Source organism: Neomonachus schauinslandi, chromosome 11, assembly GCF_002201575.2.
Source record: "Neomonachus schauinslandi chromosome 11, ASM220157v2, whole genome shotgun sequence".
NCBI classification, from domain to species: Eukaryota; Metazoa; Chordata; class Mammalia; order Carnivora; family Phocidae; genus Neomonachus; species Neomonachus schauinslandi.
The window spans coordinates 6,290,123-6,303,208 of record NC_058413.1 but is presented as its reverse complement, the minus strand read 5'-3'; the positions used below and the strand labels follow the sequence as shown (position 1 = coordinate 6,303,208).

Sequence of the window (13,086 nt, the reverse complement as noted above, 5' to 3'; positions counted from 1 at the left end):
GGCCGCGCCGCCCGCGTCCCCCGAGGCCTGCGGGCCATGCCCGGCCGGCCCTAAACGCGGACCGGGGGGCGTCCCCTTGCGCCCGGGCCCCGCGCTGGCGCCCCCCGGGCCGCCGCCCGGCGCGGGGGCTATGGCGTTCACCTTCGCCGCGTTCTGCTACATGCTCACCCTGGTGCTGTGCGCCTCCCTCATCTTCTTTGTCATCTGGCACGTAAGGCCGGGCTGGGGCTGGGGGCGGGGTGGGAGGTGGGGGGCCGGGGGCACACAGAGCGGGAGGGGGCCGAGCAGATGGGCTCGGGGTCCGGGGAAACTTGGAACCTCCTCTCCGCTATCCCCCTTCGGTCAGCTTCTGTTCGCCCCCATGAACACCCCCTCCCATTGTCGGCTTCCTTCCCGGGGCCCCTTTTCTCCGCCGCCCCCGCCTGTCTGTGGGTATGTCAGTTGGTCTCTGACCCCCTGCCCCTGCCCCATGCTGCCTTGGGGTGTGGGGCAGAATTCTGGGATTCTTGCTCCTTTTTCTCCTCCTACCACCACCCCCCCCATCAGTCGCCCCCGTTTGTCTGTCCGGCAGTTTGTCCGTCTGCTTCCCCCCCCCCCCCCTTTGTGGGTTTTTCCAGCCGGAGTGATGGAGCCGGTTGCCATGGCAACTGCATCTGTTTACAGGACCCACGGATCGCAGAGCCCATTAACCCTTTCCCTCTCACTCACCTCCCTGACCCAGCAGTGATTGGCTCTAAGCAGACCAGAGACCTAGTCCCCACCACCAGCTCACCTTGGGCTTCCCTGCCCCCTCCTTTCTGGGCTTCCCCTCATCAGGTTTCCTTCCCACTTCCCATTTTCCCTCCTCTTCCTTCCCACTTTCCCCTTTGTCTTGTGTCCCCTTTGGTCTGTTTCTCACTCTGGCCTGGCTTCACACCTGCTCTTTCAGAGTGTCCATTTCTCATCCTTTATCCTAATCGCCTTCCCTTAGAGAGAGTCCCTCTCCCTCATTCTCTCTGGGGTCCTCTCCTCAGTGCCCCCCTCTGCCTGGCTCCCTTCCTTTCACCAAGAACTATTATCACTCAGCCTCCAGCTCATTGTTTGGGGCCCTTGGCCCCCCCCTTGACTGCCCTCCCTCCACCTCTGTCCCCTGAGGTTTTGGCCCCCATCCTGATCCCCTCAATGAAGACTGCCCATCTTGGTCGGCCCTGGTCTGTCCATTTCGGCATCCTCTGCTCCAGGACACACCTTCCTGATCTTCATCCCCTCTAGGGGGGTTCCTGTACCTCTCTCCAGTCTCTCTCCCTATAACCCGTTCTTTCCTTCCTCTCGTTTCCTCATTACCTCACCTGCTTATTTCCTGGTCTCCCCACTTGCTCTCTTTTCCTGGGACCTGCTGCCCGCCCCATGATCCTCCCTGGCTCTTGACCAATCTCTCCCTTCACCATCCCCCTAGCCCCACTGCTGCCTGTCTCCTCGACATCATGGTTCCATGGACTCTCACTGCACCCCTCCTGTGTAAGGAGTGAACCCCTACAGGCACCTTCCAACACATCCCCCCCTCCCATCTCCAGCGCTTTCCCTGGTTTTGCCTCTCCCTCTCTCTCTCTCTGTGGGTCTCTTAGTTGTTTTTTCTTTTCTCCCCCTTTGCCTTTTTCTCTTTCTCTGCCTCCATACCCACCCCCCAATCCGTCTTGATCTCTCTGAGCCTCCTATCTCATCCCAGGGTAGTGGACAATCCTGTGGGCTGGGGGCAAGAGAGCTGGGGTCCTAAAGATCAGAAGAAATTGAGGGTCACAGGCTGGGAACACAGACCTGACCAGTTCCTGGGAGAAAGTTTCCTGGAAATCAAGAAGCCCCTTTCCAGGCCTCTCCCCACCCAGAGACCTCCCACAGCCCCTCTGGGGGTCACCTGTCCTTAGTGGCTACTCAGAGCAGTCCTCAATCCAACATACCAGTGTCGATGCTTCCTAAGAACCGGGCTCTGGGCAGCTGTGGGAGAGTCAAGGATGAATAAGACTCAGGCTTTGCCCTTGTGAGGCTCCTAGGTTGGGGGAAAGGGCCCAACAAAATATTTATTGAGCACCTATTATGTGTCAAGCATGGTGTTCACTCAGCTATTTAGTTCGGTGATCATAGCAAGTCACTCATGCTGAGTCTGTTTCCTTGTGGATAAAGTGGGTTTGTTGTATATACATCAGAGTGCCCAGAGCACCGTCTACTAAGGGGGGTGGGATGGGCATAGGAGGTGTGGTCCTCAATCCAAATTGGTAAGAACCAGAATCTACCAGGGCAGGACCCCAGATCCCACCCCAGACCCTGAGCCCAGTCCCTACTGGTCGCCAGGCAACCCTTGTGGTGAGTGACGCGTGTCAGCTGTCATCGTGGGGAATTGTTTGTTCCAGGGGGCTGAGTCAGCGCCAGGCAGCCTGGGGGGTGGGAGGCACCACACCCGCTGCCTGCTGGTGGTGCCAGCTCTGGGGCAGACAGACGGCACCCTTCCACTCCCTGCTGGACCCTGTTGCTGTGCCTGGCAGGCAGGTGGCTGCCCAGAGTCCATGGGGGTGGGGGCGCTGCTCCAGATGGCCCCGGCTCCCTCCAGGAAGCCCATGTTCTCTCCCTCCAAGCCGTCTGGGGTCCGGGATGCTTGGGGGTGGTGGGCCCTGTGCCTTCCCCTCCAGCTGGTGCTGAGGGGAGGGGACCTCAGAAGGCTATTCTTCCAGACCTCCTATCATGCCAGCTCCCACTGCCCCCCACCCAGGTCTGTCTAATCATCCTTTCAAACACCTGTACCTCCCAAGAGTTCTCCATCCCAATGAGGACACTGCCATCTACCAGATGCCCCAACACCCAAAGGCAACTTGGGCCCCTGTGCCTCCACTCTTCTTCAAGCCCACTGGAGTCTGGTTTCTGAATAGCTCTGGAATCCCTCCACACCTCTCCATTCTCACTGCTACTGTCCTCACGCTGATCACGCCAATCGACGAGCACCCCCCCCCTTCCCCCATTTCCTCACTGGTCTGTCCTGCCTATGATAAAGTGGTTAAGAATTTTAACGCTGGTCTAACTGGGTTAGAATCCTGGCTTACCACTGACTCACTGTGTGGCCTTGGACAAGTGACTTAGACTGTCTTAGTTTCCTTATCTGCAAGATGGATATGATAATACCAGTCCCTACGTCATCAGGTTGTTGCAAGCATTAAATGATTTAGTAAACATAAAGCCTGCTGGCATAGGGTAAACATCATACATGTCTTGGCTGGGACTGTTAGCCAATGTGTACTTCCTTCTCCATCCATCCTAAAGCATTAGCCTGACTGTCCCACTCTGCTGCTTTATACCCCTCAATGGCTCCCCATTACTTTTGGGTTAAAGTCCAAACATCTGGTCCGGGTTCACAGCATCTCCAGCCCATCTTTCATATTCCCTTCTTCCTTCCCACTCACCTTATACTTTCACTCTGACCCCATGGAACCCTCAGCTTCCTGAATGTTCCTTGTTCTTTCAACCTCCTGCCTTTGTACCTACTGTTCCTGCTGCTTGGACTGCCCTTCCCCCATTTGTTCACCAAACACCCACTCAGAGTCCAGCCTGAACTCTGCGCCCGCCACACCTCCAATGCTGGACCAGGCACCCCAATAGCCCTGATCACCCTGGAATATACTTCACAGCTCTCCCAAGCAAGGGAGCCCACCCAGGCGAGACCCCAGTGGTCAGCAAAGGGCAGAAAAAAGACACCATTTCTTGGGATGTTTTGGATGGAAGCGTCGTGAACATGGCTTGACTTGGACATTAGCACACTAGGATTCCATTCCACACTATTGTGTGACCTTGGGCCAGGCCCCGCCCCTCCTTCAACCTCAGTTTCTCCACCTTTGCAGCAAGCTCCATCTGGCCCAGAACCCATGTATGAATTCCTATCTCACAGAAGGATGGGTGGGGGGCCATGAGCTGCTGCCCCAACCCTGACGGGCACACGCCCCTCCCCCAGATCATAGCCTTTGACGAGCTGCGGACCGACTTCAAGAACCCCATCGACCAGGGGAACCCAGCGCGGGCAGTAAGTGATACATGTGCTGTGCCGAGGTGTGTCCGTCCGTCTGTCCTTCCATCTGTCGCAGGCGAAGGGGGGTGGGGGACGGGAAGAAGGGGGGCGTGTGGTGGGACTGGCGACGGTGCCCCTTCCTGTCTGTCCCCGCCCCCAGCAAACACCTGGCGCGGGCTCAGGGCTCGGGTTCCTCCTGGCGGGGCGGCCGTTGCCAGGCTCTGGGCCGTTGCCGTGGAGACGCGGGTGAAGGTCCTTCCATGGTGACGGCTGCCATGGGGACGGCGCGGCTGCTTCCCTGCCGCAGAGTCTGCTCTGGCGCCCCCTGGCGGCCACGCGCAGGTCCGCGGGAGACGTAGGGAGGGCGGCGGGGGCGCCCCCAATGCCCGCTCCTCCGCCTCCCCCATGGCGACCTTTTCCTCCCCCTACAGCGCGAGCGTTTAAAAAACATCGAACGCATCTGCTGCCTCCTGAGGAAGGTCAGTGTCAGGGCCAGTAGCAGGAGGCTTCTAGCCCAGCTCAGCCCTCGTGTGTGTGACCCGGAGTGGGGCCTTGCCCCTCTGGGACCTGTTTCATCTGGTCTGCCACCGGGGGAGGGAGTGGGAGGCTAGCGGCCCCTTTAGTCCTCAGAGGTCACGGTGGGGGGCACCTCCCAAATCCCAGCTCCCCTCTGTGCCCTTGAAGCTGGGGTCTGTCCTGGCACCAGGCAGCTGACCTCTCACCCTCCCTTCCCCAGCTGGTGGTCCCAGAATACTCCATCCACGGCCTCTTCTGTCTGATGTTTCTGTGTGCAGCCGAGTGGGTGACCCTGGGCCTCAACATCCCCCTCCTCTTCTACCACCTCTGGAGGTGAGGGCCTCAGCATCCCCCTTTTCTACCACCTCTGGAAGCTGCCTTGGGGGGAGTGAGACGGAAGAGCAGGGGCGAGATGGGGGTGGGAGCTTTGACGTGGGCACTCAGGCCCCTCCCTCACCCCAGGTACTTCCATCGCCCTGCGGATGGCTCTGAGGTCATGTATGATGCGGTCTCCATCATGAATGCTGACATCCTCAACTACTGCCAGAAGGAGTCCTGGTGCAAACTCGCCTTCTACCTGCTCTCCTTCTTCTATTACTTGTACAGGTGAGGCCCTGCCCATGGCAGTCAGAAGTCAGGGAAGGGATGTTCCAGGTACCATGCCTCCAATTCCAGGAATGGTTGGGCCCCACGTGCCTGCCTTTTCCCCCTAAGGACCAAGGGCAACCCAGGGTATGACAGGGTGGGTGACCAGTAGCTGGGCCTATTCAGGACTCGGCTCACTGCCTCATCTTCCCACAGTATGGTTTATACGTTGGTGAGTTTCTAAGGGGGAAGCCGGCCAGGGAGCAAGCCCAGAATGGACCGGACGCCTGTGCACCCCCAGCCCTGCCCCTCGGCCGCAGAGGCCTCAGCCCTGGGGAGGGAGGGGGCACTGGTGCCCCCAGCCTCCTCTCCACCCCTCCACACTGCTGCTGCGGGGACCTCCCGCCTTCAGAGCCCCCTCCCCTTGGACCAGGGCTGGGCAGAGCTCTAAATAGGGGCAGGGGCTCCTCGGCCAGCCTGTAGGCATGGCAGTCAGTCTTGGAAGGGGCGGAACCTCCGGCCTTGTCCACTTGGTGGGTGGGGGGGGGGGGGACATGGACCCTGCCAAGGGGCAGGGTGTGACCCTGGAAGTTCTGGGCCGCCCCCCTCCACCCCCACCCCAAGGCTCCCCCTGCAGGTGGGGGGGTACCCGCACCGGGAATGAGCAGGCTCAGCAGGGGGGCAGCCCCACCCCTAGTCTGCCCTCTCCCCTCCCCCAGGCTCTCTCTCCAGACCTCCCCCTCTCCCCCATTCCCCCTTGCCCCAATCCCAGCCTGTCCTGTCTCTTGGACCTATTTTCTATGTTGCCTGGAGGAGTCCGGCACCCCCTCCCCGGCCATTTGTGACAAAATATGAATAAACTACTGCAAATACGTGGGCCCCAGTTCTGCTCCTGAAAGGCTTGAAGAGGACATGGGGGCAAAGGGACTCTATAGGGGGCAGCCCTCAGCTAAATCCCCAGTACAGCTAGGCTCAAACCACTGGCCCACGGAACCCTCTAGGGAAACCCCTCAGATGGATCAGAGGCCTCTGAGGTCTCCTCGGCAGCTGCTCCCCTCTATCCTGGCTTTCCTGGCCACAACGAAACAGCCGTTTATTCCTGCTGAAACCCCTCCCTCTGCCTTTCAAAGCAGTATCAAGGCCACCAACTCCAGGAAGCCCTCCCCTGGGTCCCCTGAGCCTGGTAAACCCTGGGCAATGGAGAGACCCCCACCCCACGCCCCAGGAACAAGGGTCAAATACAATCAAGGAAATCAAATCTTCAATGTATGGCAAAATCAGTGCCAGTGGGGGTCAGGGGTCACCGGACCAGGTGGAAAGTCAGCCAGTATATGATGAGGGGCTGGAAGGCTGCAGCTCCCAGGGTCAGGTAGAGCTGGAGACGCTGCCGGGGAGCTGGGCCCCCCATGTTGTCAGGGCCCAGGGCTGCTGTTCGCAAAGAGCGCACCTGGAAGAAAGGACAGAGCTGAAGCTGGGCCGGGAGGGAGAGGCTCGTCCCCAGCTCCAACCCCAGGCGGAGAGGCACAAGGGGCAGCCCCAGACTCACAATGAAGTACATGAGCGAAGACGAAGTCCAGGCCAGCGCCACGTAGTAGCCATCACTGCCGAAGAGCAGCCCTGTGAGCACGCTGAGGATCATCCTGCAGGGGGTGTGGTGCAGGTGGGGGTGGGGGGGAGCGCAGAAAGAGAAGGCTGGCGATCTCCCAAGGGTCCGGGCCTCAAACTGGCCCCACCACCCAGCCTAGGCCCCACCCACCACCACTGGGGCCCTTTCTGTCCAATCTGTCTCCACAGAGTCCTAGACTCAAAATGAATCTGGAAGACCTAGGACTCAGTCCTAGGACGTGGATCTGAGACCCCCTTTACTAACCCAGCACAAGGCCCTTCTCCCCTGTGTTCCCAGGATGACTCTCCACACATTCCTGACCTGAACAACAGTACACGGTTCCTGAGGAGAATGCTAAGAACAGCCGGTTCCTCTAACAGAGAAGAGCTAGGGCCCTGAGAGGGGCAGAGGGGTGCCCAGGGTCATAATTCAAGACTACAGCTACACCGGCTAGGAACCCATGGCGGCAGGCCCCTCTCCCAGGCCTGCCTCTGGCCTGGCCCATCGGTACTCACCCCACATATTTGTAGCCGCTGTAGGCTAGCAGGTGGAAGATGCTCAGGTCACTGCGCACGGTGGCCAGATAGGCGCCCAGGAGCAGGGCTAGCACCTCCATCACGACCCACACCAGCGCTGTGCTTGCACACAGGCCCAGGACCTCTGGGGAGAACCTATGGCCACAGGGGGGAGGGGGAGCATTCAGAAACCAGCCATCCTGTGGCAGGTGTGAGACTGAGGACATGGCCTGGGCTTGGGACCTGCCACAGGTCCCCTAGGGAGGTGAGGAGAGCAGTCAGGAGGGGGAGCTGGCGGGAATGGGGGAGGGCGTTGATACTAACCTTTTCTGAATGCCCAGTGCCATCCCGGCCAACAGCACATAGGTGATGAAGGCCATTGCTGCCAAGAACCAGAAAGATGCCATCAGCCTGGTTTCCTCAATCAGAGCCCCCTGGCTAGGTATTTGAGGCCATTTACACTCCCTACCTTCTCCCCATACTTCCTTCCCTGCATATCCCCACATGCCAACCTCCACAGTCAGCTCCTAATACCCTGCTTGGGATGCCTGTCCCTGCTCAGCCCTCTCTCCCCGTGAAATGCTACCTGACCCCCGGGACCACCAAGCCACCTCCTTCCCTGTCCCTGTGCTAGGACACTCACCAAATTTTCCTGCTGTGGCTCACAACATATCAGGGGCCAAGGCTATTGCTAATCCTAGACCAACAGGCAGGGGCCAAACTGATCTCCCACAACACTACAGGACTAAAATACAGGCTTCAAGACAACCCAGGCTCCCCCCAAAGTCCGGCCCATGGGGATGACGTCACCTCAGCCAGTAATTTTCAGTCTGGCCACGGGTGCTGGCTTGGGCGCTGGCCATCCCACCAACAGAGAGGGCTCCTGGTTTACCTCTGCTGTTTACACAAAAGCTCAGGGCCAGGGGGAGCTGGGCTTTCACACCAACTTTAACTCCTTGGCCCTGTTCTCTGCCCCCTTGAAGCACCAGAACTAATGTGCCCACCAGAGAGCACGGGGTCTGGTCAGGAAACCAGCTCTACCACCTATATATAAGCTATGTGGCTTCAAAGACAGTCGTCTCTCTGAGCCTTGGCTTCGACACCTAAAATGGGGATGGCAGTTCCTGCTTTACAAGGTGGCTCTGAGAGAAAATGGAATGAAGGATAGAACCGGTGGCCCTCCCGGAGCAAGTGGGCTGACTGGCTGCCCTGGCAACCCGTCTGAGGGCCGCCCGGGCACACTCGCCCCTCCTCCAGGGTGTCCACCGTGGGCTTCGCCCTGTGCAGGCCCCAGGACAGAGAGGAGTGAGATGCACTCCAAGGAGGGCAGCTGACCCCATGCCATGTGGATGGGCAGTTACGGGAACCCAGAAGGGAGCGACCACTTCCTCAGAGGAGGGAATGTCGGCGCAGGACTTGGGGGACGAGTAATCGCTCTGGCAGTAACTATTATTTACAGCGTGCTTCCTGCTGGGTGCACATCACCTCACTGAATCTCCACAGCGATCCTTTATGGTAGAGACTGTTGTCATTCCTGGTTTACACAAGAGTAAAAGTAGCCAGCCTGAGGTCCCATTACCGGAAGTTGCAGGACCAGGTCTAAACCCTGGGCTCCAGGGGAGGGACATGGTCCCAGTTAAGAGGCAAGAAGATCTCAAAGGGATGAGGGCCCACCCAGGAAGCTCCTTACCGGTCCCCCTGCTCCGTCTACTGGGTGTCTAGCAACGAGCACACACAAAAGCACCAAGGGCAGATGCTCAATCAATGCACGAGCCTCTCTCTCCTCGTTGGTACCTCCAGGCACAAGTCCCCCCCGCCCCGCAGCCCAGGTCAAAGACTCACTGGGGATATAGAGGTCAGGGGCGTTGAGATCTTGCCGCGGCGGCACAGGTACATCGCGGCTGGGCTGTACCTCCCAGTTCTGGCGGTGGCAGCAGCCAGGTCAGGAGAAAAAGAGACAATGAAAAGAAAGAAGGGGGTTGAGGTCTGGGGGCCAAACTCTGGGACGGGACGAGGGAGGCACACAGGGCCCCGCCAGCTCACCTGGTGTGTGTAGGGGAAGACCAGTAGCCCCAGCTTCTTGGCCACATAGGCCGTGTCCACAGCAAAAAAATACTTGAGTTTGTTCATAGACACAAAACGGTGCAGCTGGGAGAGGAGAGAGGAGGCTGTGGACAAGCTGCACACCAAACCTCAGGGTGCTCCTCTGTGTGCTCCTTCCCTGAGGGCTGCTGTGAGAATTAGGTGGGATCCCGTGATGCCCCATCCCTGGCCAGAAATCTTGCCACCCTTGCCCTGGGGGTGGGCCACACCTCCTTGTGCACCATGTCCTTCCCGTGGGATGCGATGGAGCTGCCGTAGGCCATAGCCACGCTGGCCACTGGGTCCCCAAGCAAGTGGTTGACACTGAAGGCCACGTCGGCTCCTGGGGCTGGGTATCCCCCTGGCTGGCTGGAGTAAGCACCACTTGTGTCATCGAAGAGGGGAGGGGGATCTGGAGCTGCCCGGGCCCTGTGCTTGGAGCCTGTGGGTTTGTAGGTACTAGAGTAGGTGACAGGAATATCAAACATGAGCCCAAACCACCACCCCTTTCCCCAGGTTGGGCAGCCCTTGTATGGGTCCTGGGGCCACCAATCAGTTAGTGAAACCCGGGCTGGATAGGGGTAGGTAACCCAGAAAGAACTTTGATGAGGGATCCTTTTCCAGAGGTGCTAAATGTCGGCAAAGAAAGAGTTGAGGCAGCGCCTGGAAGTGGCTGCCCACCTGGGGGTTTCTGGGGGCCCTGTCGAGGGAAGTGATCTCTGAACTGAGCCTTGGAAGAGTGAGTAGAAGTTTCCTAGGTGAAGATAACTAACTGGGAGGGCATCCCGCATGAACGAGGATGGGAAAGGCGACAGCTGGGTACCCAAAGGCCCTGGGCTGTGGTGAGGGCCCCTACCAGGGTTATGACAGGTAAAGGAAGTTCTGAAGGCAGACCCCGTTCGTGCCCGGGTCTGGCATGGGAATCCCAGCTATGCTGTCACCGCCCGATCTCAGGGTTGGGCCGAGAGGGCGAAGTCCAGGACGCGTTGTGAAGTCACGCAGGGCAGAAACCCGAAAGACACCCGCCGCCCTGGGGAGCGGTCACGGCTGCCCCTCTCCCTCAGGGTGAGCGGGCAGCGCCGCCGACCCTCCTCCGGCCGGTCGGGCCGCGCGTCCCGCCCGCCCCTCGCCCCACGCACCGTGGGCTCCGTAGCCCGAGTGATAAGCCATGGCCGCGATGCTGGCGCTCCCCAAGGGCCCGCTGCGCCGCCTCGTGGGTACGAATACTAATAAGGCAGCCGCTCAGCTTCTTGGGCACCGACCCGGGTTATGGAGCAGCCCGACACGTCCGCGAGCTCTTCGACCACAGCCGCCATGTCCTCAGCGTTATCCTCCGTCGCCTGCCATTGGCTTGTCGGCGGCGCTAGCTCACCCCTCCTCTCTCCCAATTGGTTGCTGGCGCGGCCTCGCCGAATTAGATTCGGCAGTAGTCAACTTCCGGGAGGGGGGATAGGCGGAGCAATCTGAGGCGCTCTCGGATTGGATGCTGGGTTTGTTAGTTCGGGGCCAGAGCAGCCAATAGATGGGTTAAGCTAGGAGGAGGTTGAGAATTACTTCCGCGCCTGCGCAGTGGGGCATTTGACGCTCGTCGTGCCACGACTACACCAGGTGGAGAGCTGGCGGAGGAGGGAGTACGGGAACGGAGTTTCACTCGGGGGACGTACCCCAGGAGGGAATGGGTCCGTGGGCTCTACCAAGTCCCGCCCCTTGGGTCTCCTGCTCCTCCCTCTCAATGCTAGCTTTCCTCTCCCGTCCTCCATACTAACCCACCCCGCCAGTCCTGGCACGGAGCCCGGGCAGCGGCCGAGGTGTTCGGAGGAGGCCGGGCGGGGCAGTGACAGCGCGGCCCAGCGAGCCCCGGAAGCTGACTCCTCCTCCCGCCTCCCACCCTTCCTTCCGGCGCGGGTGCTGTCCGTTGCCCGGTGCTGAAATGCCCTACAGCCACCTCCGCTATCCTGCAGAACGAGGGGGCCTGCTGCTGGGAGGAGGGTCTGGCCTCTTGAGAGAGGCAGAAAGACACAGACACACACTCTTGAGACAGACCGAAAGACACACACACACACACACTCTTGAGACAGACAGACACACACACACACACACACATACCCATTACACATATCGAAAACTCCAGAAGATTTGAGTCCCAGAGAGTGGGTGGTATAGTCGGGACAGGATCCTGCACCAGGCCTGGCCCCTCAACTCTCCCGTGGTCCAACCGATTTGGGGGTGGAGGTGTGCTGATCCACCTCCTGAAGTTGCATTTGAAACTCCTGAGTCACTGCTGGCCCTGCAGTCCATCTTAAAGTGAGACATGCCCTCGCCTTGAAGCCTCACTCCTGAGGCCGGGGGTGTTCCTTTCTCTCTGCCCAGTTTGTGACCACTCTCACCCTCCTCAGAGATAGTAGTCTTCAGGGGCCTCCTCTCTCACACACCTTCAGCCACCACTTTCTAGGGAGCAAAATCAGGTCCTCTGCAACCTGCCTCTAGCTACGCAGTGTCCAGTTACACCAGGTGACTTTCCTACTTTCTAAACACAGCCCACGTGATCTAATCGTGCCTTTGCTCAGAAATCCCCTCCACCTGGGATGCCCTTCCCCCTCATATCCATTTGTCCAAAGCCTAGTTATTCTTTAAGAATCAGTTTAACTTGTGCCTCTCAGAGAGACAAAGGGAACAGAGGACTGACCTGGCTGGGGATTGAGGCCAGAAGCTGGGTTCCAGGCTCCTTCTGGGTACACCAGTTTGCCCTGAATATAAATTCTATTAGGACCGGGCCAATGTCATTCTCCACTCCTACCCTTGTCTTCACAGTGCCAACACAATACTTGGATATAGAAGATACCCAATAAACATCTGTGTCCAATAAATAAATAATAAATAAACGGATGAAGCTCTGGGTCACTCCTTCACTCTATCACTTCAATCACCTCATCTTTAAATGGGTAGGGATATTGAACTGAATGTTTTTTGAGTTTCTCTTTGGGGGCAAAAAAAGGCGGCAAAGCAACCCAAAACTCACCTAGCATTGCAGCTCCCTATGTCCCACCAACTAATTGTCTACTTTGAGGGCTAGCCCAGGCCCAGGGGCAGGTGTGAAGGTCTGAGGCTCCTGAGGGCCAAGGAGCAGCAGTGCGGCCACCAGTCCTTGGGAGGGCATCCTCCCATGAAGGACAGATCCCACTCCCCTGTACCTCATGATGAATGCTTGTGCACCTTTCTATTCCCATTTCTCAGGTGGGAAAACTGAGGTTGGGGTGGAGAGTGCAGGATCAAGGTCACGAAGCCTAGGACCCTGGGTGTCCTGGCCCCCAACCTGCCTGGGCTCTTAAGTGAAGCCCAGCACCTCTGTCCAGCGAATGAGGCGTATCACACCTTTCTGGATTGTAACTGCTTTTTCCCCTACAAGCAAGGCTTCCAGGGTGGGGTCTGGGTGGGCTTAGGCCTGGGCCTACTCCGCAGAGACAGGACGCCGGGGGCATTACCCACCTTTGAGATCCATCCCCCATCATTTTACAGCAGGAGAAACAGGCCTCAAGAACAAGGACTCGGCCAAGGTCGCAAGCGCAAGCGCGGCGGGAGGGGAACCCAAGCTTGGGTCCGCCAGCCTGGGGTTCTCGGGGGCGGGGGTAGCGCCCGCGGTACCAGGCGCTGCCGGCGGCGCCGCGGGTGCCGCGGGGGCGGGGTCAGCGGAGGGCGGGGCGCCGGGCACCGTGGCCGCCAACGCCGCCGCCGCCACCGCCGCCGCCGCCTCCGCCTCC

General features: G+C 59.2%; 2 protein-coding genes across 4 annotated transcripts; one reads left to right on the top strand and one right to left on the bottom strand.

Moving 5' to 3' along the window:
- Positions 1-130: 130 nt before the first annotated feature.
- CNIH2 (cornichon family AMPA receptor auxiliary protein 2) lies at positions 131-5,931 on the top strand. Of its 2 annotated transcripts, XM_021685071.2 has the most exons (6): positions 131-211; positions 3,971-4,039; positions 4,456-4,503; positions 4,761-4,873; positions 5,003-5,146; positions 5,342-5,931. In XM_021685071.2, exons 1-6 carry the CDS (start codon positions 131-133, stop codon positions 5,367-5,369), a joined length of 483 nt encoding a protein of 160 aa, XP_021540746.1. In that variant the 3' UTR covers positions 5,370-5,931. The 2 variants fall into 2 exon arrangements, with proteins under 2 accessions (XP_021540746.1, XP_044775467.1); XM_044919532.1 differs by lacking the exon at positions 4,456-4,503 and having other exon boundaries at positions 5,342-5,382.
- Positions 5,932-6,368: 437 nt separating this feature from the next.
- On the bottom strand, positions 6,369-10,744 carry YIF1A (Yip1 interacting factor homolog A, membrane trafficking protein). Of its 2 annotated transcripts, XM_021685073.1 has the most exons (8): positions 10,468-10,744; positions 9,559-9,770; positions 9,290-9,394; positions 9,089-9,167; positions 7,571-7,628; positions 7,247-7,402; positions 6,672-6,765; positions 6,369-6,572 (listed from the first exon to the last, which is right to left on the bottom strand). In XM_021685073.1, exons 1-8 carry the CDS (start codon positions 10,496-10,498, stop codon positions 6,426-6,428), a joined length of 882 nt encoding a protein of 293 aa, XP_021540748.1. In that variant the 5' UTR covers positions 10,499-10,744; the 3' UTR covers positions 6,369-6,425. The 2 variants fall into 2 exon arrangements, with proteins under 2 accessions (XP_021540748.1, XP_044775142.1); XM_044919207.1 differs by lacking the exon at positions 7,247-7,402 and having other exon boundaries at positions 10,468-10,673.
- Positions 10,745-13,086: the final 2,342 nt, after the last annotated feature.